This window comes from Carcharhinus amblyrhynchos, chromosome 11 (assembly GCF_965287045.1).
Source record: "Carcharhinus amblyrhynchos chromosome 11, sCarAmb.v2.hapA, whole genome shotgun sequence".
In the NCBI taxonomy this organism is placed as follows: Eukaryota; Metazoa; Chordata; class Chondrichthyes; order Carcharhiniformes; family Carcharhinidae; genus Carcharhinus; species Carcharhinus amblyrhynchos.
Genome location: NC_137334.1, coordinates 90999182 through 91025102, shown reverse-complemented (window position 1 = coordinate 91025102; position 25921 = coordinate 90999182). Strand labels below are relative to the sequence as shown.

At 43.4% G+C, this 25921-nt stretch overlaps 1 protein-coding gene across 1 annotated transcript in view; it reads left to right on the top strand.

The window, feature by feature from the left end:
- Positions 1–25921, top strand: part of cfap65 (cilia and flagella associated protein 65) — a 137924-nt gene that overhangs the window by 9008 nt on the left and 102995 nt on the right. Inside the window, exons 2-8 of the mRNA XM_080198323.1 lie at positions 1117–1194; positions 5568–5752; positions 8122–8224; positions 10904–11070; positions 11267–11463; positions 13144–13289; positions 20707–20929. Coding sequence (XP_080054449.1) covers positions 1126–1194; positions 5568–5752; positions 8122–8224; positions 10904–11070; positions 11267–11463; positions 13144–13289; positions 20707–20929 — 1090 coding nt within the window. The 5' untranslated portion in view covers positions 1117–1125. The remainder of the gene's footprint in view (positions 1–1116; positions 1195–5567; positions 5753–8121; positions 8225–10903; positions 11071–11266; positions 11464–13143; positions 13290–20706; positions 20930–25921) is intronic.

Below are 25921 nucleotides of genomic sequence, written 5' to 3'. Positions count from 1 at the left end.
GATTTATTGCCTGTCCCCAGTTGGCATTTAAGAGTCAACCACATTGTGATGGAGTCACATACAAGCCAGACCAGGTTAGGACAGCAGATTTCTTTCACTTAAAGGACATTAGTGAATCAGATGGCTTTTCCGACAGTGACATTAGACATTAGACATTAGACTCTTAATTCCAGATTTCTATTGAATTTATCTATTGTGTTGGGATTTGAACCCGGATCCCCAGAACCTTACCTTACCTTGGGTCTTTGGATTATTAGTCCAGTGACAATACCACAACACCACTGCCTCCCTCCCATATTGCCAGTCAAGTTCCTATCAGCTCCCAGAGGACGGATTCAGTCAGTCCAACTTTCTCACTTGATTCCCTTAACCTTGCAAATTTATTTTATTCAAGTGCCCATCCAATTTCCTTTTGGAATCCTTGCTTGTTTCCACTTCTCACACTGTTGATTTGATTTGGTTTGATTTATTATTGTCACATGTATTAACATACAGTGAAAAGTTCTGTTTCTTGAGCACTATACAGACAAAGCATACCGTTCATAGCGAAGGAAAGGAGAGAGAGCAGAATGTAGTGTTACAGCACTACCTAGGGTGTAGAGAAAGATCAACTTAGTGCAAGATAAGACCCATTCAAAAGTCTGTGGCAGCAGGGAAGGTTGGTATGTGACCTCAGACTTTTGTATCTTTTTCTCAACAGAAGAAGGTGGAAGAGAGAGTGTCTGGGGTATGTGGGGTCCTTAATTATGTTGGCTGCTTTGCCAAGGCAGCGAGAAGTATAGATAGAGTCAATGGATGGGAGGCTGGTTTACGTGATGAATTGGGCTACATTCACAACCTTTGTAGTTTCTTGCGATCTTGGGCAGAGCAGGAGCCATACCAAGCTGTGATATAACCAGAAAGAATGCTTTCTATAGTGCATCTGTAAAAGTTGGTGAGAGTCGTAGCTGACATTGTGGGAAGTGAGTTGTGGGAAGTGAGTTCTAAGTCATTACCACCCCCTGCATAAAAACACTCCAACTCATACTTCCTTGCATCTCTTGCCAGAAAACTTTAATTTTTATGTAAAATCATAGAGTTCACAGTTCTGATAGCCTTTTTATCTCACTTTGACAGTGTTTAAACATGTTGACCTCGACGTATTCCATGAAGTCTGTCCCTTTTCAAGATGTGTCACTGAAAGCTTATACTAAGGTAGGTCCATCATACACCCTGTGGGTGATTAATATGTTATTTCATTTGTGTACGAAAGGATGTGAAGAAGATTACATTGCATATAACCTCTCATTTTTGTGAATCACAGAATTGTTTACAGTGCAAACGAGGCCATTTGGGCAGGTGTTGACATGATGGGCCAAATGGCCTCCTTTTGCACCATAACAATTCTGTAATTTTGTTATTTACAAGAATGATACGTGAACTGAGAGGTTATAACTCTCAGGAAAGATTGAACAAGTTACGGCTCTTTTCTCCAGAAAAATTAAGGCTGGATATGATATAATGGAGATCTTGAGCAAAGTTTTCTCTCAATGGCAAGTGTGCGCACATCATGCATTGATTGTGACTGCATGTGAGTTGCTGTGATTTTCAGGGTCAGTAACTCCTGATCAGTATGTTACAATATTGGTACAGGGCAGCATACTCAAAGTGAGTAAGTAATAGTCAAGCAGAAAACATCCTGGGAAAGTCATGACACTAGCACAAAAAATCACAATCCTAGGTTGAGTGAAAAACCATGTTGCCCAGGGAATACAGCGTCAATGGATCTACAATTAGGTAAATTATGCAGTCTGAAGAAAGAGTAAGGGTCATTGTCAGTGGTACTGTTAGGTTAACTTTTGTAAGTAGGAGAGACCCACATTTGGAGGAAATGGAGAAGTTACAGAACACATGGATACAGCACCAGCAACAACAGGAGGACTCTAGTTAATGGTCAAATCATTCACAATAAGCACTTGAATTTTACTCGTGTATCAAAAGTTTTAAAGAGCATGGTATCACTGGAGATAATAGCGATGATGAAGGTGATGCAAGATGTGGCCCTCCTTTGCCTTCCAAAGGATTCTTGGCCAATACAAGATGTTTGATTGTAAAAAGTGTTTCCGGCTGCATGATATGAAATAGGTGGGGGGAGATGCATCAGCTGACTATGCAGAGTAGGAGAGTTTGCCATGGTGTTATAAAAATATGCTGAGGAGAGAGGCTACCCCCAGGCAGCGCGGGGTTTTTAACGCAGAGGAATCTGTCTGTTCTGGAAGAAAATGCCAAGTAGCAGCTTTCAAATCTAAAGAAGAAAGGACAGTCCTTCGTTTTAAAGGTACAAAGAGCAGGCTAACACTCCGACCATGTGCCAATGTGACGAGTTTTAAATGTAAACCAGTGCTGGCTTATAGGACCAGAAGAACATAAGAACATAAGAAATAGGAGCAGGAGTAGGCCCTAAGAAGGCTCATTTTACAATCAAGATGATGGCAGTTCTCATAGAATTAGCTGAAGAGTTAAACTATAACAGACCATAAACAAACATGTAGAATAATTGACACGACTAATGCTCTTTACTGAGACCTTTACAAAATTGAAAAGGAACAGGCAAAGTAGTCAAGAATAAAATCTTTCTATTCACATAAGTGACTACATAAACCACTTCACCCACTCCCCCCATCTCCACTCTCTAAAGTATTCTACAGTAATTTGTACCGTAAGTGTGACAAATGTTACAATAGCCTTGTTTCCTAGATTTAGAATCCATAGAACCCGACAGTGCAGAAGGAGGCCATTTGGCCCACTGAATCTGCACTGACTCTCCAAAACAGCATCTTACCTCAGCCTATCTCCCCTGTCCTATCCCCGTAATCCAGTGCATTTAGCATGGCTAATCCAACTAACCTGTTAATCTTTGGATTGTGGGAAGAAACTGGAGCACCCAGAGGAAACTGGAGCACCTGGAGGAAACCCACACAGATATGGGGAGAATGTGCAAAGTCCACACAGACAGTGACCCATGCTAGAATTGAACCTGGGTCCCTGGCAATGTGAGGCAGCAATGCTAACTACCATGCCACCACGTTGCCTGTTCTGAAACAATTTCTCCAATTGTCTTGAATTTAGTCAAAACCATGGTTTTTATTGTCTCTGCCTGTAAAAAGTCTAATTTTGGGATAACTGGAATCTACCTGATTCACTCCCACTACTAAGTATGTCCATCATTCTTTGTGAGAATTTGTGGGACTAACCCCGCAAATGGTGGGACATTTATATAGCAATTTTTGCCCATAGGGAAAGAAGTTAGTTGCCAATTTAAATTGTTCACCAGATTGATTCCAGGATAAATAACTTGACTTCTGAAGAGAGATTGAGCAGTTTCGGTTTGTAATTGCAGGAGTTCAGAAGAATGAGTGGAGGTCCATTTGAGGTATCTAAGACGCTAAAGGGATTGGATGAGTAGATGTAGAGAGAATGTTTCCCCTGTTGGACATTCTAGAGTGAGAGGCCATAGTTTTAGGCTAAGGGGTGGCAGATTTAAAACAAAAATGAGCAGGAATTACTTCACTCAAAGGATGGTGAATCTGTGGAAATCTCTACCCAGAGTGCAGTGGATGCCAGAACACTAAGCAAATTTCAGGAGGAGATTTTTAATTAGTGGTGAGGTGAAGGGTTGTGGAGAGCAGGCAGGAGGGTGGACATGAGGCCACACATGATCATATTGAATGCAGGCTCGAGAGGCTGAATTGCCTACTCCTGCTCCTAGTTCTTATGTCTTAGGGTAGGGAGGAAGACAGTGGGGAGCATGCATTTGGGGAAAGAGAAAGAGACAGTGAGGTTATATGCTCAGGGGAAAAGATACTAGAAAACAATGTTAGGGATGAACAAGATAGTTAGAAGCATGCAATAATGTAACAATGTGACCCTCCCTTGGTATAAGGCCTTTCCTTTTCAAGTGCATCGATTTGCATTTGTTCAACAACAACAACCTCCATTTATATAAATATCTTTAACTTCACAAAGTATCCCACAGAACTTGTCAGTGAACCATAAAAGGAGGTAGGTTGATGAATGAGGTAGGCTTTGAAATGAGTGAGGTAGGGAAGGAGAGAGGGCTAGGGAGGAAATTCTAGAGGTTAGGGCCCATACTGCTGAAGGTAATCATAATGTGGAGATGCCGGCGTTGGACTGGGGTAAAACACAGTAAAAAGTCTGACAACACCAGGTTTAAGTCCAACCAATTTATTTGATAGTGAACTCGCAAGCTTTCGGGGTTTGCCCCTTCATCAGGTGAATGGAGAGTTCTGAATTCTCAGAGAGTTCAGAACTCTCCATTCACCTGACGAAGGGGCAAACCCCGAAAGCTTGCGAGTTCACTATCAAATAAATTGGTTGGACTTAAACCTGGTGTTGTCAGACTTCTTACAGAAGGTAATCATAGACAGATTGCAGACTTAATATCCAATGCAGGATATTTTGCTGCGTGAAGCCCTGCCATATTGAATTGTATCTAGGACATTTGGGGCCCAATTCAAGATTAAACAGCATTTCAACCAGGCACTTGTTTTTTCTGTTCTGTGGAAGCAGGGGGTGGGGGGGTAGTGGTTCTGGATTAATGAGCAGAACCACAGACAGATTCTTAGGTTAAGCAATAGCTGGAGAGGAAAGAGTTAAAATTATTCATACTTAATAAAATCTGTTGACAGTTTATCTACATGTGAATGAGAGTGATAATGAGTGATAATGAGAGTGATAGGAATATGATTTTAAGTATTAAGTATCTTTATATCAAAACACTGAATGATGTATTTTAAGATATTAAAAGTATTTTTAATATGAACTCACCTCAGAAATGTGAACGCTGCAGAAATGATGGTGGAAGTTAAGAAGTTCATAGCTGAATTATCAGGAATGCAATACTTTCAAGTTCTAGGACAGAGGATGAAACATAATTATGTTCAAACACTGAGGTTTCTATTGTCCAGGCATAGAAATGTGCCAGTCTTAGGGCCCAAGATGCCGTTATCTCCATCTTGGCAATGTGCCATTGGAAAAATATTCGGGTGGCGTGTAGAAACAACAACAAGGAAGTGGACCATGCCATCGGGTAAAGATTAGGTAATAGAAACAGACAAATAGAATATCATTATGTCAGGTAGTGTATCGTATCTGGCTGAGGTTATTTGATATAATTTGGACTGACATGTTAATATGAAATAAAATAGAATTAAGCTAATTAGTAGGAGTATCTAAGATAAGCAGGCAGTATAATTGTATTGAATTTTGGATCAATGCCACAGATCTTTGAGAAAGGCTTTCTGGCACATGTCTGCGCCACCTAGCCATCCAGAGGTCTCCCTTCGGCTGTTGGCTACTGTTCTGTATTGTGTTGTTTCATTATTTTTATGTTTAAATAAATTCTTGGTACGTTTTTAAGCTGAGACTTTGCCTTTGTGAGTTTAATTTTGAAAGATTCTTTAAGTCTTAAGATATCAGACCACCTTTAAAAAATCCCCTACTACAGGTGGTGAGACTGTTCCTGTATCTTGTCAGTTCTTAACACTTTATGTCTGACTTCTTTGCAGTGGAATGTGCACAATCTAGTCAACCCTGGCATCACAAGAAGGAAGAACAAGCCAATCAAGGCAAACTTTTTTGGTATTGAGTTCTTTGAACATCTGGAATGGATGAACTGGGAACTGGGGATAGCATCCACCAAACATGTAATATTGAAGAATGTGCAATTCAAAACTCAAAAACTCAAGTTCAGGTAAGTTCTAGTGCAGCTTTTCAGGGGCTTTAATGATTGTCAGAAGCCATTTATATATCCACCTAGCTCTTTTGTCATTTTAGGGCCACATAGGCTTGTACCACTGAGCTTTGAGAACCACTTAAGAAGTTTAAATTTATAGGGCGGCACAGTGGTTAGCCCTGCAGCCTCACAGCATCAGGGATTCAGGTTTGATTCCTAGCGTGGGTCACTGTCTGTGTGGAATTTGCACTTTCCCCCTGTGTCTGCATGAGTTTCCTCCGGGTGCTCTGGTTGCCGTCCACAGTCCAAAGATGTGTAGGTTAGGCGAATTGGCCATGCTAAATTCTCCCCCAGCGTACCCGAACAGCCACTGGAATATGGTGATTAGGGGATTTTCACAGTAACTTCATTTCAGTGTGAAGGTAAGCCTACTTGTGACTCATAAATAAAGTTTACTTTTAATTTTACTTTATCCATAGGCCTATTAATTTGCGCATAGTTCCATTCACTGATTAACAGATCCTGCTGTTGTGATTTGGGATTTGTCTGCTAATGGGTCAACAGGTGTAAGATCAGCCCTTTTCAACCCAATGAATAAATCGGGGAAATCAGAAATGACAGAAAATGGACTGCATCATGAGGTTTTGATGTTACCAGGGCTCAGGAATTGAATGGAATGTGCTGTTGGACACAGACAAATCTAGCCCGTACCTTTAGCAAATCATGCACCCTATCATGGAGTCCACCCAAAGCATTTAATACAATGAAAAGCAAAATCTGTATTTATATAGTGCCTGTCATGACCCTGCAATGTTGAAAAGTGTTATATAACTAATTAAGTACATCTGATGTGTTATCACTGGCATAATCATAGAATTTTACAGCACTGAGGAGGCCCAATGTGTCACCTCTTTGAAAACCATCTAATTAGTGTCTCACCTCCTTGTTGCTGCTCTTCCCCCAAAGTTCTGCACATTTTTCCTTTTCAGGTCTGAAAATTATTGTTAAATCATCTTCTATCACCCATTCATTTGTGATCACAACTACCCACTTGTAAAAAATAACCATCTAATTAGTGTCTCACCTCCTTGTTGCTGCTCTTCCCCCAAAGTTCTGCACATTTTTCCTTTTCAGGTCTGAAAATTATTGTTAAATCATCTTCTATCACCCATTCATTTGTGATCACAACTACCCACTTGTAAAAAATAAATTCTTAAGATTCACCGGCATGGTGGCACAATGGTTAGCACTGCTGCTTCACAGCTCCAGAGACCTGGGTTTGATTCCCAGCTTGGGTCACTGTTTGTGCGGAGTCTGCGCATTCTCCCTGTGTCTGCATGGGTTTCCTCCGGGTGCTCTGGTTTCCTCCCACAGTCCAAAGGTGTGCGGATTAGGTTGATTGGCCATGCTAAATTGCCCCTTAGTGTCCTGGGATGCGTAGTTTAGAGGGATTAGAGGGATTAGTGAATATGTGGCATTATGGGGATAAGGTCTAGGTGGGATTGTTGTCAGTGCAGAGTCAATGGGCCGAATGGCCTCCTTGTGCATTGTATGGTTTCAATGTTTATCTTTTAGCTCTTTTGTTAATTACTTAAATCTGTGTCCTCTTGCCATTGGGAACAATTGTTCCTTATTTACTCTTCATAATTTTGAATTGCTTTACTGAATCTCCATGTAAATTTTTACTCTAAGGAGAACCATCCCAGCTTCTTCTATCTATGCAGCAGATCCCTTCTGGTATCATTTTACTAATCTCCTATGCACCCTGTCCAAGGCCTTGGCATTGTTGCAAATGGGTAGTGCTCCAAATTAGCACAGTAATCCAACCATTTCAAGGCTTTAATTAGGTCCCAGTTCCCTTTAAAACTTCTTCTTTTGCATGTGTTCAAATTCCTCCACTCCCTAGTCCCCCACCGAAACCTCCTGCAGCCTTTCAACACTACAAGATTTCTGCATTTCTTCGATTCTGTCCTCATGAACTTCCCGATCTTTATCACAATACCAGTGATGGCTGTGTCTTCAGCCGCATAGGCCTTAAGCTCTGTAATTTCTTCTCTGTACCTCTCCAGCTCTCTACCTCTCCCTCTCCTTTGTGCTCTCACCTCCATTGACCAGCATTTCACCTGCTGTGAAATCTCCCTCAGTGATTTGGTGTTGAATTTTGTATTGCTGTTGTAAAACACTGGGGGGTTTTTACTAAGTTAAGTTAAGGGTGCCATATAAATGTAAAGTTATTGGGTTGGATCCTCTAGCCACAGTCACCTCAAAACCGAAGAATCTTGCCCGAGGTCAATGGTCCACCGCCCTGCCCTCTATAATTTCTGTGTCAGGTGGGACAGGAGAATTCTGGCCATTGTGTTTATAAATCTACCTCTTTTGTTTTACAGATCTCCATCTACAGCATTCTTCTCTACACTGTTTCCAAAGCTGGTGGTCTTGAGCGCAGGAACGTCATTCTCTTTGCCAGTCACGTTTTGTGGTCTTGAGAAGGTAAAGCAACAGAACAATATTGGGAGAGGTTCAAGTTTTGAGTTGATTTGATTTGATTTGATTTATTATTGTCCATGTATTAACATATAGCTAAACAGACAAAACGTACCGCTCATAGAGAAGGAAACAAGAGAATGCAGAATGTAGTGTTACAGTCATAGCTAGGGTGTAGAGAAAGATTGACTTAATGCGTGGTAAGTCTATTCAAAAGTCTGACAGCAGCAGGGAAGAAGCTGTTCTTGAGTTGGTTGGTACGTGACCTCAGACTTTTAATCTTTTTCCTGCAGAAGGAAGGCAAGAAGAGACGATGTATGGGGTACGTGGGGTCCTTAATTATGCTGGCTGCTTTGCCGAGGCAGTGTGAAGTGTAGACAGAGTCAACGGATGGGAGGCTGGTTTGCGTGATGGGTTGGGCTAAATTCATGACCTTCTGTAGTCCCTTGCGGCTTTGGGCAGAGCAGGAGCCATACCAAGCTGTGATACAACCAGAAAGAATGCTTTCTATGGTGCATCTGTAAATGTTGGTGAGAGTCGTAGCAGATATGCCGAATTTCCTTAGTCTTCTGAGAAAGTAGAGGCGTTTGTGGGCTTTCTTTACTATAATGTCGGCATGGGAGACCAGGACAGTTTGTTGGTGATTTGGACACCTAAAAACTTGAAGCTCTCGACCCTTTCTACTTCGTCCCCGTTGATGTAACATATCTAAGTTATATTTCCATATCTAAATTTCATTTTTCCATTATAACTCCATTCCCACTTCAAGGTTTCCCCACATTATGTTACATGCCTTAGCGAAGTGGATGATCTGCTCTTGGGTCTCCTCACTGAATCGTAGAAATTTACAACACAGAAGGAGATTGTTTAGCCCATCATGTCTCCAGCTTCCCCGGAACAAGCTACCATAAGGTTCTTCCATGTGTTGCTTGTTTCACCCAAGTACAAAACACTGGCCACCATGGTGTAAAGATAATAGGAGAAGTTTCAGGGTCTGTTAGTCACGGACTCAAATCCCATTAAGGCCGCAATTCTCGCGAGAGGGCCATAATAGGATTTGCACTGGGGAGATCTTAAAATGAGACCTTCCCCACTTGCGACTTGGGCATGAACCTGATTACCATCAATTTGAATAGTTTTAAATATTCTTAAATGGCTTAAAACTGTTGCTCCCAGGGTTGTCCCCTGTGGTCCAGTTAATCATAAGTGTGAGGTTATCCATTTTGGCAGAAAAAAATAGAAAAAGTGGAAACAGATTCAAAATGCATCTGGGCAGAGGGATCTGGATATCTTTGTTCATGAATTGCAGAAAGTGGTATGCAGGTACAGCATGTAATGAAGAAGGCAAATTGATGTTGACATTTATTGCAAAAGGACTGGATATAAAAGTAGAGAAGTGTTGCAATTGTATAGGGTGTTGGTGAGACCACATCTGGAGTATTGTGTCCAGTTTCGATCTCGTTATTTGAGGAAGGATGTGGTGGCATTGGAGGCAGTTCAGAGGAGATTCACCAAATTGATTCTGGGGATGAAAGGGTTGACCCCCAGATGGAGGGAGATTAAATAGTCTGGACTTATATTTGTTGGAGTTTAGAAGGATGAGAAGGGATCTGATCAGGATATATAAAATGCTAAAAGGGATTGATAGAGGTAACATAGGCCAAATGTTTCCTCTTATGAGGCAATCGAGAACAAGAGGTCACAGGAATAGGTTGACAGGCAGTAAACCTGAGATGAGGAGGAACTGCTCACAGAAAGTGGTGAATTTGTGGAACTTGCTGCCCCATAGAGCGGTGGAGTCTCAATCATTAAACGATTACAAGGAGGAGATAGATATATTTATAATAAAGGGATATGGGGAACAGATGAGGATGTCGATTTGAGTCCAGAGAGAAGTCAACCATGATCTGATTGAATGGTGGAGCAGGCTTGAAGGGCCGAGCTTGCCTCCTTCTGCTCCTAGTTCATATGTGTCCATTCTATATGTTCTGATGTTCCCCCATGGTTCACATCACCCCACAGCGTGTAGTAAATTGTGGGACAGGGTGATGGATTGAACTACCCGGCTCAATAATGGAGCCAGCAAAGGCAGAGAATTGCTGTGTGTGGGTTAGCTACCCACAACCTTATCCCAGGCCATCAAAACATATTGCCAGAATGGGCATAGACTAGGAATTTTGGAACCAACCATTTGTAAAGACAACTTGACTTAGTCAAAAACTGAGACTTAGCTTTTCATTCTAGATTTATTTAATAACTGACACTGAAGACCCCACCTGCAGTGGTAGAATTTTAATTCATGCCTCTGGATTAATTCATGCCGGCAGGCGGCACGGTGGCATAATGGTTATACCTGCTGCCTCACAGGGCCAGGGACCCAGGTTCAATTCCTAGCTTGTGACTGACTGTGTGGAGTTTTTCCCATAATGTCCCAAGCTTACATGGATTAGCCATGGTAATTGTGTGGAGTTAGAGGGAAGGGCGAGGGAGAAGGCCTGGGTAAGATACTCTGTCAGAGAGTTAGTGGGGACTTGATGGATCAAGTGGCCTCTCCTGCACTGTAGGGATTCTATCAATTGACCCAGGAGCACAATCACTATGCTACTACATTAAAGATGAAGATAGAAGCGTACACCACAACCACTTCAGTGAGATCGTTGGGCCTTCATTTTTGTCTCCTTGCAGAAAGACTATGAGGATCGCATTGTGTTCGAGTCGAAAGATGGGTCATTTGTTGTTCGGCTGCGTGCTTCTGTGCCCTCCTACGACCTGCAAATTCCTGAGATGCTGTGTTTGCCAGTCTGTGGAGTCTTTGAAACCTCAGAGACCATATTTTATTTATGCAACAACAGGTAAGGCCAAAAGACCATAGAAACATAGAAAAGCAGGAGGGTTTTCAGCCTGCACTAATATCTCTTTAAGTGTCAAATTCTGTTAGATAAACTCTCCTACAAAGCATCTTGGCATGTTTTACTATGTTAAAGGCACTGTATAAATAACAGCTACTGTTGTTGCTGTTAATGCTGACAATGTTAACTGTCTTTACAGTCAGCTTCCGACTCGCTTCCGTTTGGAAGTGCCCAGTCCATTCTTCTTAGTACCAGCCAGCGGCATATTGCCACCATGGGATGACTACAAGATCAAGGTTTTGTTCCAGCCCCAGATCCCCAAAGTCTTTGATGCAATTGCCACCTGCAAGTTTGGAGATGATGACCGTGTAAAGTACATGAGGCTGCAAGCAATAGGTGAGAATAAATTCTATCAATAGTGAAACTTTGTCATTAAAAAAAAAGAAAAAGTGAAGAGGTTCCATTTATATAGGTTGGAATTCTTCGATATTGTACGGCCCAGGTGCTCAGCGAAATTTCCATTCACTGCAGCAGGACCTGAGAATCCCAGCTGTGGATGAGGACGGAGAATCCCAGCCTAGGTATCTTTCATGCACTCAGGATCTCCCTATTTTTGTTTGATTTGTTCATGAATATCGCTGGTAATGCCAGCATTTGTTGCCCATCCTTGATGTGCCTTTGTGAAGGTCATGGTGAGCTGTCTTCATGAACCAGTACGGTCCATTTGGTGCAGGTACACCAATGGTGAATGGAAATCCAGGATTTCATCCATATACAGTGAGGGAACAGAGAATTATTTCCTAGTGAAGATGGTGAGTGTCTTGAAGAGAAACATGCAGGTGGTAGTGTTCCCATTGCATATGCTGCCTTCATCCATATAGATGGCGAAGGATGTAAGCTTGGAAGATGCTGCCGAAGGAGTCTTAGTGAGTTGGTGCAGTGTGTCATGTGTTGGTAGTGGAGAGTGTGAAATTTTTTTTGACTAATCAGTCAAGCTGCCTGGTTTACATTTCAAACAATGCTTAGCAATTAACTGTGAGTTACCATCAACTGATGCATTCTCCATAGGCATTGCCTCTACTAGAGCCTGTGCCAGTCAGAGGCAACTTGCTAACCAGTCTACACTTACTTCTCCTACTATTGCCTCCCATGGATTTGTATTCTTGCAAATGTCCTGATGAGTGCAAGATGAAAAGCCTCCAGAAAAAATGTCTCCTTATTCAGTAATACTCAAATTCTGTATTTCCAAATGACTAAATGTTTAAGCTGGTGGATGGAGTGCCATTGAAGTGGGGCTGCTTTGTCTTGGATGGTGTCGAGCTTATTGTATGTTGTTGGGGATGCACTCATCCAGGCAAGTGGAAAGTATTCCATCACACTCCCAACTTGTGCCTTATTGATAGTTGAAAGGTTTTGGGGAGTCAGAAAGTGAGTTACTCGCCATAGAATTCCCAGCCTCTGACCTGCCTTTGTAGCCACAGTATTTATATGGCTGGGTCCAGTTCAGTTTCTGGCCAATTCTAACCACAGTAAGAAGTCTCACAACACCAGGTTAAGGTCCAACAGATTTATTTGGTAGCACAAGCTTTCGGAGTGTCATTCCCTCTTCAGGTGAGTGAGGAGTTGTGTTCACAAACAGGGCATATATAGACACAAACTCAATCAGTGGTACCCCCAGGATGTTGATAGTCGGAGATTCAGCCATGATAATGTCATTGAACATCAAGGGAAAATTATTAGATTCAGCCATTGATAGCGGAGGAGGAGGCCATTTGACCCATCATGTCTACCCTTTCAAGAAAGATCCGACTACACTAATCCTATTTTCCAGCACTTGGTCTGTAGCCCTGGAGCAGCACAAGTGGTAGACAGAGATGTTTGTAGTCTGGTACATATGGGATGCAAATGTTACTTGAATATTGATGTAAGACCAAATTTGACATTCCATACCCAGTTGGGATGATGAACCATAACATTCTGACTTGGAAGTGAGAGAACAACTATTTGAGACACAACTGATACCGAGGAAGAAATTGGTTGATTTTAGTATTCTAACCAGTTCCTTCTGCTCCACAGCCAAGTACCCTCATCTCTTGGTGAGTGGACTAGGAGAACAGTCCCAGACATCCAAACAGGAGGACACACAGAGCGTCCTAAACTTCGGGCATGTTGCTATTGGCAGCGCAGTTGAGAAGTATATGGAGATTCATAACTATGCATTGGTGAGTATTTCCAGTGGTAGATTTGACAAAACATTAAGTGGAGCGGAGCCAAATCTTTGGTCTGTTTGGACTATTCGGGCAGACAGCACGGCAGCACAATGGTTGGCACTGCTACCTCACAGCGACAGGGACCCAGGTTCAAATCCGGCCTCGGGTCATAGTCTGTGTGGAGTTTGCACATAGTCCCTGTGTCTGTCTGGGTTTCCTCTGGGTAGTCCAGTTTCTTCCCACACTCCAAAGTTTGATTGGCGATGCTCAGTTGCCCTTAGTGTCGGGGGAACTAGCTAGAATAATATGTGGAGTTACGGGAATAGGGCCTAAGTGGGATTGTGATTGGTACAGTCTCGATTCTCCTCCTTCTGCACTTAGGGATTTTCTGAACTTTGCTGTGGTACCATTCTTGATTTAGCAGCAACATCTATCAGCTTGAATTTATACAGCGCCTTTGATATAATGGAACATCTCAAAGTGGCGCTATCAAACAAAATTCAAAGTCGAACCACATAACGAGGCAAGGACAGGCGGTCCAAAGTTGTAAGTTTTGAGGGCCATCTTGAAGGAGGGGAGGGAGAGAGTGAGAGGTAGGCAGATAGGGAGAGAATTGGAAAGCGTAGAGTCAAGGCAGCTGAAAACTCAGCTCTTGATAGTGAAGTGATGGAAATCGAAGACATGAGAAAGAAATCCTAAATTTCTGCTAAGTTCCTTGTTAATGCGGATGAGTACTGGAAATGGAGTGTGCTCTCACAATGTGCACACTATGCCAATCTCATCCAGGTCCCAAATGTGCTTGATGCAGTGCAAAGCTCCCTCTCGGCACTGTCCCATCAAGCACTTCCAAGTCATGTTTAGATGCAAAGTACAGGTATTTATGCATGAGGTTGTTATGACCTCAAAGAATCCCTACAGTGCAGAAGAGATCATTCAGCCCATTGAGTCTACACCGATTCTCTGACAGAAAACCCAATTTAGACCCAATACCTTGCCCTAACCCCAAACCCCTGCTCATTGATCATGGCCAATCCACCTAACCTGCACACCTTTGGATTGGGGGAGGAAACCAGAGCACCCAGAGGAAACCCACGCAGACACAGGGCGAACGTGCAGACTCCACACAGACAGTGACCCGAGGCTGGAATTGAACCCGGGTCCTTGGTGTTTTCAGGCATCAGTGCTAACCATTGTGCCACTGTGCTGCCCTATGATCTGGAATGCAATTGCTGAAAGGACGGTAGATGCAGACTCAATAGTAACTTTCAAAAGAGAATTGAACAAGTATTTCAAGAACAATTTTCAGCACAGTGGGAAAAGAGCAGAGCAGGGAGATTATTTGGAAAGCTCTTTCAAAATGCCAGCACAGGCATGATAGCCTCACCCATTAGGTACAGTCAAACCAAGCAGGAGACCAGGTGAGATACTGAGTCAAGTTGCCTGTGTACTGTGCATTCAAGGATCAGATATGGCACAGATGAAATTATAAAAGGAAATAAATTTATGTAATGGGTGGCACGATGGCACAGTGGTTAGAACTGCTGCCTCACAGCATCAGGAGCCTGGGTTCAATTCCTGGCTTGGGTCACTGTCTTTGCGGAGTTTGCACATTCTCCTGTGTCTGCGTGGGTTTCTTCTGGGTGCTCCAGTTTTCTTCCACAGTCCAAAGATGTTAGGGTGATTGGCCATGCTAAATTGACCCTGAGTGTCAGGGGGATTTGCAGGGTAAATGTATGGAGATAGTGGTCGATACAGACTCGATAGGCCGAATGGCCTCCTCCTGTACTGTTGGGATTCTATGATTTTATAACTCAACCTCAGAATGTTTCAAAGTGCTTTGCTGTCAAAAAAGTACTGTTGAAATGTTGTATTTATTCCCATGCTGAAATGTAGATACAGGGTAACGCTTCCATTGCAATGTCCCGGAAAGCACACTCTGATGAACGCCCTCAATATAAACTTCATCAAGCAATTGCAGGTCACAAGTTAAATTCATTGTGAGTGAGATTATAAATATGAGCTGCTCTTTGAAACCACTCTCACTACAAATCGGTTGCCAAGAGTAATTTTGCAAAGTTACATAGATCTTAGAGCTCAGGAATAGGCTGGTCTGTCCAGTACATCTATGCTAAAAATACTGGAGAGTCTCGGCAGGTCTGGCAGCGTCCATGGAGAGAGAATAGAGTATGAAGTCTCACAACACCAGGTTAAAGTTCAACAGGTCTATTTGGTAGCACAAGCCACTAACTAGCTTTTGGAGCACTGGTCCTTCATCAGGTGAGCCACTCACCTGATGAAGGAGCAGGGCTCCGAGAGTTAGTGGCTTGTACTACCAAAGAAACCTGTTGGACTTTAACCTGGTGTTGTGAGACTTCTTACCATGTTTACCCCAGTCCAACGCCAGCGTCTCCACATCAGAGAGAGAATAGAGTCAACGTTTTAGGTCTGGATGATTGTCATCAGGGCTCAAAACATTGGTTCTATTCTCTTTCCAGAGATGCTGTCAGACCTCATGAGATTTTCCAGCATTTTCTATTTTTGTTTCAGGTTCCAACATCCGCAACATTTTGCCTTTATCTTAGGTCTGTGCTGGCGTTTGTGCACCTGTTATCCAGCTTTGTCTAATCCTGTCAGCATAAACCTCTATTCCTCTCGCCATGTCCCTTGTGGGAGCAGGAATGGAGTCCACCCCTCATCTTCTGCCCCATCCCTTCTCTCTTCTAGTGACTCAATTGGGAGTTGACTTTGTTGCAGCATGAACACTGACCATGAACAAACAGTGCCACCAACTGGCACGACTGGGTAAATGCGATATTTTGTAAAAACACTTGTTAAAATTCTTCTGTAATTAATCTCTGAAATTCCATATTGCAAAAGCATTAAATTTACCACAAAAGTGAAATAACCTACAATGTTAATAATGTGACTGCAATTTATCAATTCAATATAATTTGATGTAAAATGTTGAAAACCTGTTGCGATCTTTCATAGAGTCACAGAGCTTTACAGCATGGAAACAGGCCCTTCGGCCCAACTTGTCCATGCCGCCCTGCTTTTTTAACCTCTAAATTAGTCTCAATTGCCTGCATTTGGCCAATATTCCTCTATACCCACCTTACCCATGTAACTATCTAAATGCTTTTTAAAAGACAAAATTGTACCCGCCCCTACTACTACCTTTGGCAGCTTGTTCCAGACACTCACCACCCTCTTGAGCTTCATCTGTTGTATTATGAGCGAGATATTAAATATTTTATTAACAGTTCAGTTGATGCAGCTCTGGGAGTGCCAATTTTGCACACCGCAACATCCCATAGATAGCAATGAGATTATCTGTTTTATCGTTGCTAGTCATGATATCAATATCGTCCAAGACACCTGCAGAAGTCCTGCTCATCTGATGTATTACTAACAGTGTAACGCTGCTGCAGGGTTGAGGGGGAGGGGGGGAGGTGATGGTGGTAGTGGTGATAAGCGGACCATGTGCTAGGGGATACGGAGGGAGGGGTTGGGGAACTGAGGTGGGGGGAGAGTGCATTGGGGTGTTTAGGGGGTTTACTTTTGGGGAGGTCTCTGATGTCTGCAGGGAGGTGGTGAGGGGGGAGGTTGTATCTGGCCCAGTGTTGGGAGTTTGGGGGAGGTTCTGTCAGCAGAGCTAGGGTTTTTCCAGTTTTCCTGCACATGCACAGTTTGTGGCTTGGATCTAAGCTGTTGGCTGTCTGGTGAAATAGGCCCCACCTGCTGCCTTCAGCAGATAGAAATGGTCTAGCCCGTATTTTCAAAGACTTATGCGCATAAAATTGGGAGTGAAAACTTAATCAAAAAATGGATCAGCAACTCTCATGTTTTTTGCTGTCTCACAACACCAGGGACCTGGCTTGGGTCACTGTCTGTGTGGAGTCTGCACGTTCGCCCTGTGTCTGTGAGGGTTTCCTCATACCGTCCAACAGGCATATAGGTTAGGTGCATTAGTCATGTAAAGTTCTACTTCAGTATACCCTAACAGGTGCCGGAGTGTGGTGACTGGGAGGGTTTCACAGTAGTTTCATTGCAGTGTTAATGTCAGCCTGCTTGTGACACTAATAAATAAACTTTAAACACTCGGGAAAATTTTGTAAAATTCACCTATTCTAAGTTCTGGGCAAGTATTGTAGCTGCCCAAACTGATCCCCCACACCCAGGCATTTCCCCCCACACTACAACATTTCCCCCCTCACTCCCCCATAGTTTACCCGCCACCCAGACCCTCCAAAGGGTCTGTCCCCCCAGATCCATGCGCACTCTGCCCTGACCTGCAGAGCTGAACACCCCTTCCCAACACTCTCCTCCCCCCTGCTCCACACCCCCTCATGCCCCCCACTCACGACCCACAGAAACAATCAGAACCCTCCCACTCTGTCCTGCCCTAATGATCTCCAACCTCTGACACTCCAATCTCCACCCCTCACCCCTCTGACCTTACAGTCTCCCCCAACCCTCCCCAGAACTCTGAAGTCCCACCCCCCCAATCTCTGACCCCCTCAACCACATTGACAACCCAACTCCACCTCTCTCCCGACCCTCATTCACAATCCCGACCTCTAATCTCCTCAATCTCCCCCAAATCCAACCTCTTCCTCACCTGACCTCAATCTTCCAATTACTTTGGACACACTTTTCCCTGGCCTATCATTTTCTCTGGGCCCTTTAACCCGAGCTGCTTTATAATAGCTGGGATAGAGCTGGACTGTGCTTGGACCTGCTAGGAGTCTTTCACTGCAGGCCCCAGAAGTTCTTGGCCATCTGAGGTTCCTGCACAGTTTTCAGGAGCAGCTAAGAGCACATCAAATTCTTCCAGTTGCTGCCAGCCATCTCTTTCTTACACTTGGAGAAAGTTATAGAGTCATAGAGGTTTACAGCATGGAAGCAGGTCCTTCGGCCCAACTTGTTCTTGTTGCCTTTTTTTTAAAACCCTAAGCTAGCCCCAATTGCCCGCATTTGGCCCATATCCCTCTATACCCATCTTACCCATATAACTGTCTAAAAGCTTTTTAAAAGACAAGATTGCACCTGCCTCTACTACTACCTCTGGCAGCTTGTCCCAGACACTCACCACCCTCTGTGTGAAAAAATTGCCCCTCTGGAGCCTTTTGTATCTCTCCCCTGTCACCTTAAACCTAAAACTCTCTAGTTTTAAACTCCCCTACCATCGGGAAAAGATATTGACTATCCAGCTGACCTGTGCCCCTCATTATTTTATCGACCTCTATCAGATCACCCCTCAGCTTTCTATGCTCCAGAGAAAAATGTCCCCGTTTATCCAGCATCTCCAGCAACTCAAACCATCAAGTCCTGGTAGCATCCTAGTAAATCTTGTCTGCACTCTTTATAGTTTAATAATATCCTTTCTGTAATAGAATGACCAGAAGTGTACACAATATTCCAAGTGTGGTCTTAACAATGTCTTGTACAACTTCAGCAAGATGTCCCAACTCCTGTATTCAATGTTCCTACCAATGAAACCAAGCATGCTGAATGCCTTCTTCACCACTCTGTCCACCTGTGACAACACCTTCAAGGACCTATGAGCCTATACCCCTAGATCTCTTTGTTCTGTAATTCTCCCCAGCACCCTACCATTAACTGAGTGAGTCCTGTTCTGGTTAAATCTACCAAAATGCATCACTTCGCACTTATCTAAATTAAACTCCATCTGCCATTCGTCAGCCCACTGGCCCAATTGATCAAGATTCTGTTGCAATCTAGATAACCTTCTTCACTGTCCACTATGCCACCAACCTTGGTGTCATCTGCAATCTTACCATCTATGCATGCTTCCGATATTCTCATCCAAATCATTAATATAAATACCAAATAACAGTGGATCCAGCACTGATATCTGAGGCACACCGCTGGTCACAGGTCTCCAATTTGAAAAACAAGTCATGGCCCTATCCTTTTATTGCTTTCTCTGCCATGTACCTGACTGGTTTCCCTTAAATGTATCTATTCTCCTCACCTAAACCATTCCTTCTGCCAGCTAGTTCCATAACCAGGCCACAGTCTGGGGTAAAGGTATTTCTCCTGAATTCTTACTGGATTGATTTGTGGCTTGCTTATATTTTTGCCCCTAATTCTGGATTTCCCCATGAGTCCTGCTCCTCTGATTCTCTGAGTGAGAGTACCAACTTAATTGTGGGACATTACAACTTACAAGCCAGGAATTGGTCAAATTAAATTGACGCAATAGTACTGAAGACTTCTGTTCCAGAACTAGCCGCGTCCCCAGCCAAACTGTTTCAGTGAAGTCAGGACACTGGCATCTACCAGCAATATGTCCTGTGCACAAAAAAGCAAGACAAATCCAACCCAGCCACTTATTGCTCCGTCACTCAAAATGTGGTCAGCAGCTAAGTGATCGAAGGTGTCGTCGACAGTGCTATCAAGTGGCACTTACTCAACAGTAACCTTTCACTGCTAGTCAGATCTGCCATGGTCACTGAGCTCCTTACCTTATTGTGCCCTTTGTTCAAAAATTGACAGTGGGCTAAATGCCAGAGGTGAGGTGAGAGTGACTGCCCTTTATGTCAAGGTAACATTTGATCAAATTTGCTATCAAGGGAAGAAAGGAAAAACCTTCCACTGATTGGCGTCATACTTCATACAAAGATAGATAGTTGCTGCAGGTCAATCATCTCAGCTCCAGCACATCACTGCAGGAGTTCCTCAGGGTTAATGTCCTAGGTCCATCCATCTTCAGCTGCTTCATCAATGACCCTCCCTTAATGATAAGGTCAGAAGTGGGGGTGCTCACTGATAATTGCACAATGTTCAGCATTATTCACAACTCCTCAGATACTGAGGCAATTATTGCCAATAGGTGCTCACCTAAACACTTCTTAAATATTGTGAGGGTTCTAGACTCCACCACCCTTTCAGGCAGAGTTTCAGATTCCCACCACCCGCTGAATAAAAAGGTTTTTATCCAGATCGTGCTCCCTCCATCTCCAACACACCGTGGCAGCATCTACAAGATGCATTGTAGCAACTCTCCCTCCTCTGGCAGCAGCTTCCAAACCTGCAACCTCGACCACCTTAAAGATGAAGGGAAGAATATGTTTAGAATGCGCCTCCCTCCAGGCCCATACCACCCTGACTTGGAAATATATCGCCATTCCTTCACTGGCACTCAGTCAAAATCTGAGGACTCCCTTCCGAACAGCACTGTGGGTGTATCTCGCCAGCAATGCGTACGTGCCCAGAAAGAGTAAAAAGTGACAGGACTCTTAAAGCCAGCTGCTGGAAGGATGCTTTAATGTCATTAGCCTGGGAAAGATTTGAGCAAAGTTGCTGAGATTGAAATGTTAGTAGGTGCCATTCAAATATATCAATTTAAATGTGAAATCTATTATGACAATTTTCTTAACTTTTTTCTTCGCCTTGTGAACAGGTGAACACTTCGTTTCGAATCATGCAATGTGAGCACCCTGCACTGCTACAGCCTGAATTCATCTGTGAGGTCAGGGAGGGCTCTATCCAAGCCAGCAGCAGGTTCCAGGTCCCCATCACATTCATGCCACAGACAGTTGGCGCGCAGAGCGTTGATTACTTCTACGTGACCCGGCCTGGCAACAGCTCCAGGACCGTGCTGAAGGTGGTCGGAACATGCAAAGGTACAAATCGTTTCTCACGGGATAAAATCAAGCTCGGGCAACACAGAAATCTGTAGAAAGCAAGCAGACTTCCTTTAACACCCACTGCATTCTGCCCACACTCCATGAGCCACCCAGCCCTCGACCTGAGCTTGCATTGATCTCTGGTTTCTTATCTACCTCCCCTCTCTGAGCTTATCTTGTCCATGGGACTCCCTATTTGAACTGCTGATCACCAGGTTCCCCTCCTGGCCACATGTTAGCTGATGTGAATGCTTCTCCCTCTGTGCTGTGACTGAGCCTCTCTCTAAAAACACATTCCTTGATCTCACTGTCCTTGCAAACATCCCGCCTCCAATCTCCTTTTACATAAAAACATAAGAACTAGGAGCAGGGGTAGGCTGTCTGTCCCCTCAAGCCTACTATGCCATCCAATAAGATCATGGCTGATCTTTTTGTGGACTCGGCTCCACTTACCCACCTGCTCACCATAACCCTTAATTCCTTTACTGTTCAAAAATTTATCTATCCTTGCCTCAAAAACATTCAATGAGGTAGCCTCAACTGCTTCTCTGGGCAGGGAATTCCACAGATTCACGACCCTTTGTGTGAAGAAGTTCCTCCTCAACTCAGCCCTAAATCTGCTCCCCCTTATTTTGAGGTTATGTTCCCTAGTTCTAGTTTTACCAGCCAGTGGAAACAACCTCCCTGTTTCTATCTTATCTATTTCCTTCATAACTTTATATGTTTCTATAAGATCATCCCTCATTCTTCTGAATTCCAGTGAGTCTTCCAATGAGCCCCAGTCTTTCCCTTCCAAGGTTCCTGAACGTGTTGTTACCATTACAAATCCATTCTGCACTATTGCTGCACGGCACAGGTTGAAGCATTGCACAGTCGGAGAGACCCCCCTTTAAATGAGGTACAAAGGGAAGAAAGGATCAGAAATTGATGCTGATGGGATTAGATGAAGAGGGATGACAGGAAATTTGTGTGGTGTCTAAAAACTAGCAAAGATGTGTTGATCAGAATGGCTTATCTCCTGGAACTTCATGTCTGAATTGCTCATCCGGCAGTCAGGATGCTCCAGTAGCAGTAAAGAACGAACCTCACAAAGTAAATCAAAGGTTTAATAAATAAACTTAATTACACGACCACCTGAGCCACGTGCTGGGCTACAAATACTCCCCAACAATCTCCATCTGCTTTCTATTTATACTGGGTTAGCTGGTCAGATGTCCACCATACCATTTTGTTATTGATTATGTTGTCTACCGGGTCAGCTGACCCTCACAGCATGTTATTATTGGTTACATTGTTATATTGGTTACATTGTTACAGCAAACTCGATGGGCCAAATGGCCTAATCTTGCTCCTATATCTTATCTCCACTACATCACCTTTAATGTAGACAGGGGAATGTCCTCCAGTGTGTTTCCTGAAGTCGATGACTATTTCCTTTGTTTTACTGACACTGAGGGAGAGATTTTTGTCATCGCACCAATTCAGCAGGTTTGCTATCTCTTTTCTGTACTCCATCTTATCATTGTTTGAGATCCGACCCACTTCAGTGGTGTCATCAGCCAAGTTAAAAATATAGTTGGAGTGGAATTTGGCCACACAATTATAAGTGTAAAGGACTGTGATAAGGGCCTGAGGATGCAACCTTGTGAGGCACCGGTGTTAAGGATAATTGTAGAGGAGGTGTCATTACCTATCCTTATTGATTGCGGTCTGTGGGTTAGGAAGCCTACAATCCGGTCACAGAGGGAAGAACTGAACCCTAGGCTACTGAGTTTGGAATTGAGTTTTGCTTGGACAATGATATTGAAGGCTGAGTTGTAGTTAGTCCACACAGGATCTGATTGCTTATCCAGGTACCCCACCTGGGTCAGTCGCTTTATATGGGTTAACTTTCAAGAAGTCTGATCTGATGTCTGTGATGGCGACCTCAGATACCAATTCGACTGAGGTTGTCAGGGCGGATGACGTTCTCTTGCTGACCTCTTGCTCAAAACCAGCATTGAATGCATCGAGCTCATCGGGGAGGCTGCAATCCTATTTGTCTTCACGTTGTAGCCTGTAATGTCGTGTAGACCTTGCCATAATCAGTGGGTGTTTGTATGGCTAGCTTGGAACTCCTAGCTTGGTCCTGTTTTGTCTCTTGGCATCTTTGATTGTTCTCTGTAGGTTATATCTGGATTTCATTTTAGGTCAGGGTCATCCAACTTGAACACCTCACCCTTGGACTTCAGTAGGCAGTGCATATCCCAGAGGGTGGTGAGGGATTGGAATGCCCTGCCTGCTGCAGTTGTAAATGCGCCTAGTTTGGGGGCGTTTAAGAGGTCTGTGGACAGGTTTATGGACGAAAAGGGATTGGTTTAGGTTAGTGGGTCGTTGTTGTTGTTTTTTTTTTATTTTTTTTTATTTTTTTAATTTTTTTTTAACTGGTCGGCGCAACATCGTGGGCCGAAGGGCCTGTTCTGCGCTGTAATGTTCTATGTTCTATGTTCTATGTTCTATCCCTTTCCATCCATGGTTTCCGTTTGGGAAACACTCAGATTTGCTTCTTTGGCAAACAGCTTTCTACTCACTTACTATTGAAGTCAATTATTGTGGTGGTGTAGTCATTCAGGTTGTTCACTAAGCTCTTGAATATTGACCAATCCACTGATCTAAAGCAGTCCCGAACGAGATCATCTGATTCCCCAGACCAACATTGAGCAACCTTCTTTTTCAGATCCTCCTGCTTCAGTTTTGTTTGTATGCTGGGGGCAGGAGCACAACCTTGTGGTCAGATTTGGAGAAGTGTGGCTGGCGGATAGAGCATTCAGCGTGTTTGATGTTTGTGTAGCAGTGGTTGAGGATGTTTGGGCCTCTGGTGGGACAGGAGACATGTTGATGGTATCTTGGTAGGACACTCTTGATTGAGAATGAGTTGAGCCTTAGGTTTTGTTTCCCAGAGGATGTGTCAGTAGTTAGAGGTTCTTCCCAGAGAATTTATTAGTGTAAATAAGCTTACATTAACACTACAATGAAGTTACTGTGAAAATCCACTAGTCAGCACAATCCGGCACTTGTTTGGGTACAAGGAGGGAGAATTTAGCATGGCCAATGCATCTAACCAGTACGTCTATCGGACTGCGGGAGGAAACCAGAGCATCCGAAGGAAACCCATGCAGACATGGGGAGAACACACTAACTCCACACTGACAGTAACCCAAGCCGGGAATCAAACCGGGGTCCCTGGAGCTGTGAGACAACAGTGCTAATGCTTGTGCCACCAGTCTGCCCTGTTCTTCCATGGTTTCTGATTGGGAACCACTTGGATTTGTTTCTTTGGTGCACAGTCTTCTGTGCACTTACTAATGAAGTCTGTAACTGTAGTGGCGCATTCATTTAGCTTGATCACTGACCAGTCCTGAAGGAGATCATCCATTTCCTCAGATCAACATTGCATAACTTTCTTTGTCAGATTCTCCCACAGTATTTACATATCGTTCGAAGCAGAGTGTGTCAGTATTTGAACATTATCCCTGGAGAATGTATCAGTGTGTAGAAGAGATTGCTCTGCAATAATTTGTCTGTATTTAGGGTTTTTTCTCCCAGGAGAATGTGTTGTCATTTAAAAATTGTTTCTCGAAGAATGTTCAGCATTTCGAAAATGCTACCGGGAGTATTTTGCAGCATGTAGAGAATTTTGCCATGGGAATACGCGAGAACTCTGAGGTTCTTACCAAAAGAATATGCCAATGCTCAGAGAATATTGCTCAAATGTATCAGTGGAAAGGAAAATCTCCCTGAAGAATACATCAGTATTTACAAGTTGTTTTCAGAAGAATATGTCAGTATTTAGAGATTTTTTTCCCCAGGGATGGTTCCTCGGAGAAGGTGGCGCAGTGGTTAGCACTGCTGCGTCACAGCGCCAGGATTCCTGGTTCGATTCCCTGGCTTGGGTCACTGTCTGTGTGAAGTTTGCACATTCTTCTCGTGTCTGTGTGGGTTTCCTCCCACACTCCAAAGATGTGCTGATTAGGTGGATTGGCCATGCTAAATTGCCCCTTGGAGTGAGGGGACTAGCTCGGGTAAATACACGGAGATAGGTTCTGGGTGGGATTGTGGTTGCTGCAGATTCGATAGACCGAATGGCCTTGTTCCGCACGTAGGATTCTATGATTCTAAGGTGTCAGTCTTTAGAGATTTTTGCCCAGAAAATGTGTCAGCATTCAGAAACTGTTCCCTGGAGTATTATTCATTATTTTCTCCTCCAGATAGTGTGTCAGTGCTTGCTTCAAAGTTGGCCCTGGGAAAGTCATTTTGAGTTTGTTACCAGAGAAAGTTATCACTATTTACAGGTTGGTTCCAGGGTACTGTGTCAGTATTTCCAGATTGCTGCCTGGAGTCATCTCATTGGGTCTCATGCAACAGCAGGGATTTGTTCTAAACTTGAGCGTTTTAATGTGTAGCAGGAACTGAGGCTTTGACCTCACTTGACCAAAAGTGATGGAGCAAAGTTTGTAACAGATAAATCACACCATACTTTCGGAAAGATGCTTCTCAATATTAGCTGACATATCAACTATTCTCCTGCGAGTTGTATTATCAGACAGAGGAATTTCCGTAACTTCTTGCTCAGCATCATCAGCAAACAAAGTTTTCACAATCAAGCTGCAGACAGGTGAATCAATTTTTCAGCTATTGTTGTGTGTGGTTTTATCTGCTGAGCAATCAATTCAGCCACTTGGTAAGATACAATCTGCATCTTATCTGAGACTGCCATTCGTTTTTCAAAATATGATCGTTGGCATTTCTGCTGTTCCAAAAGCCTTTCAAAATATTGAACATCCTTGTTTGCCAGATTTCCATCTTTTTTCATCTTGCTTGGGACCATATTGGAATTGGAAAGCTTCTCACCACAAATCAAACACATAGGCCAAGGTACGTTTTCATCTCCAGTCCATGTGAAACTGAGATTCAGATAGCTATCCATATATTGTTGACAAACTTTCTTTT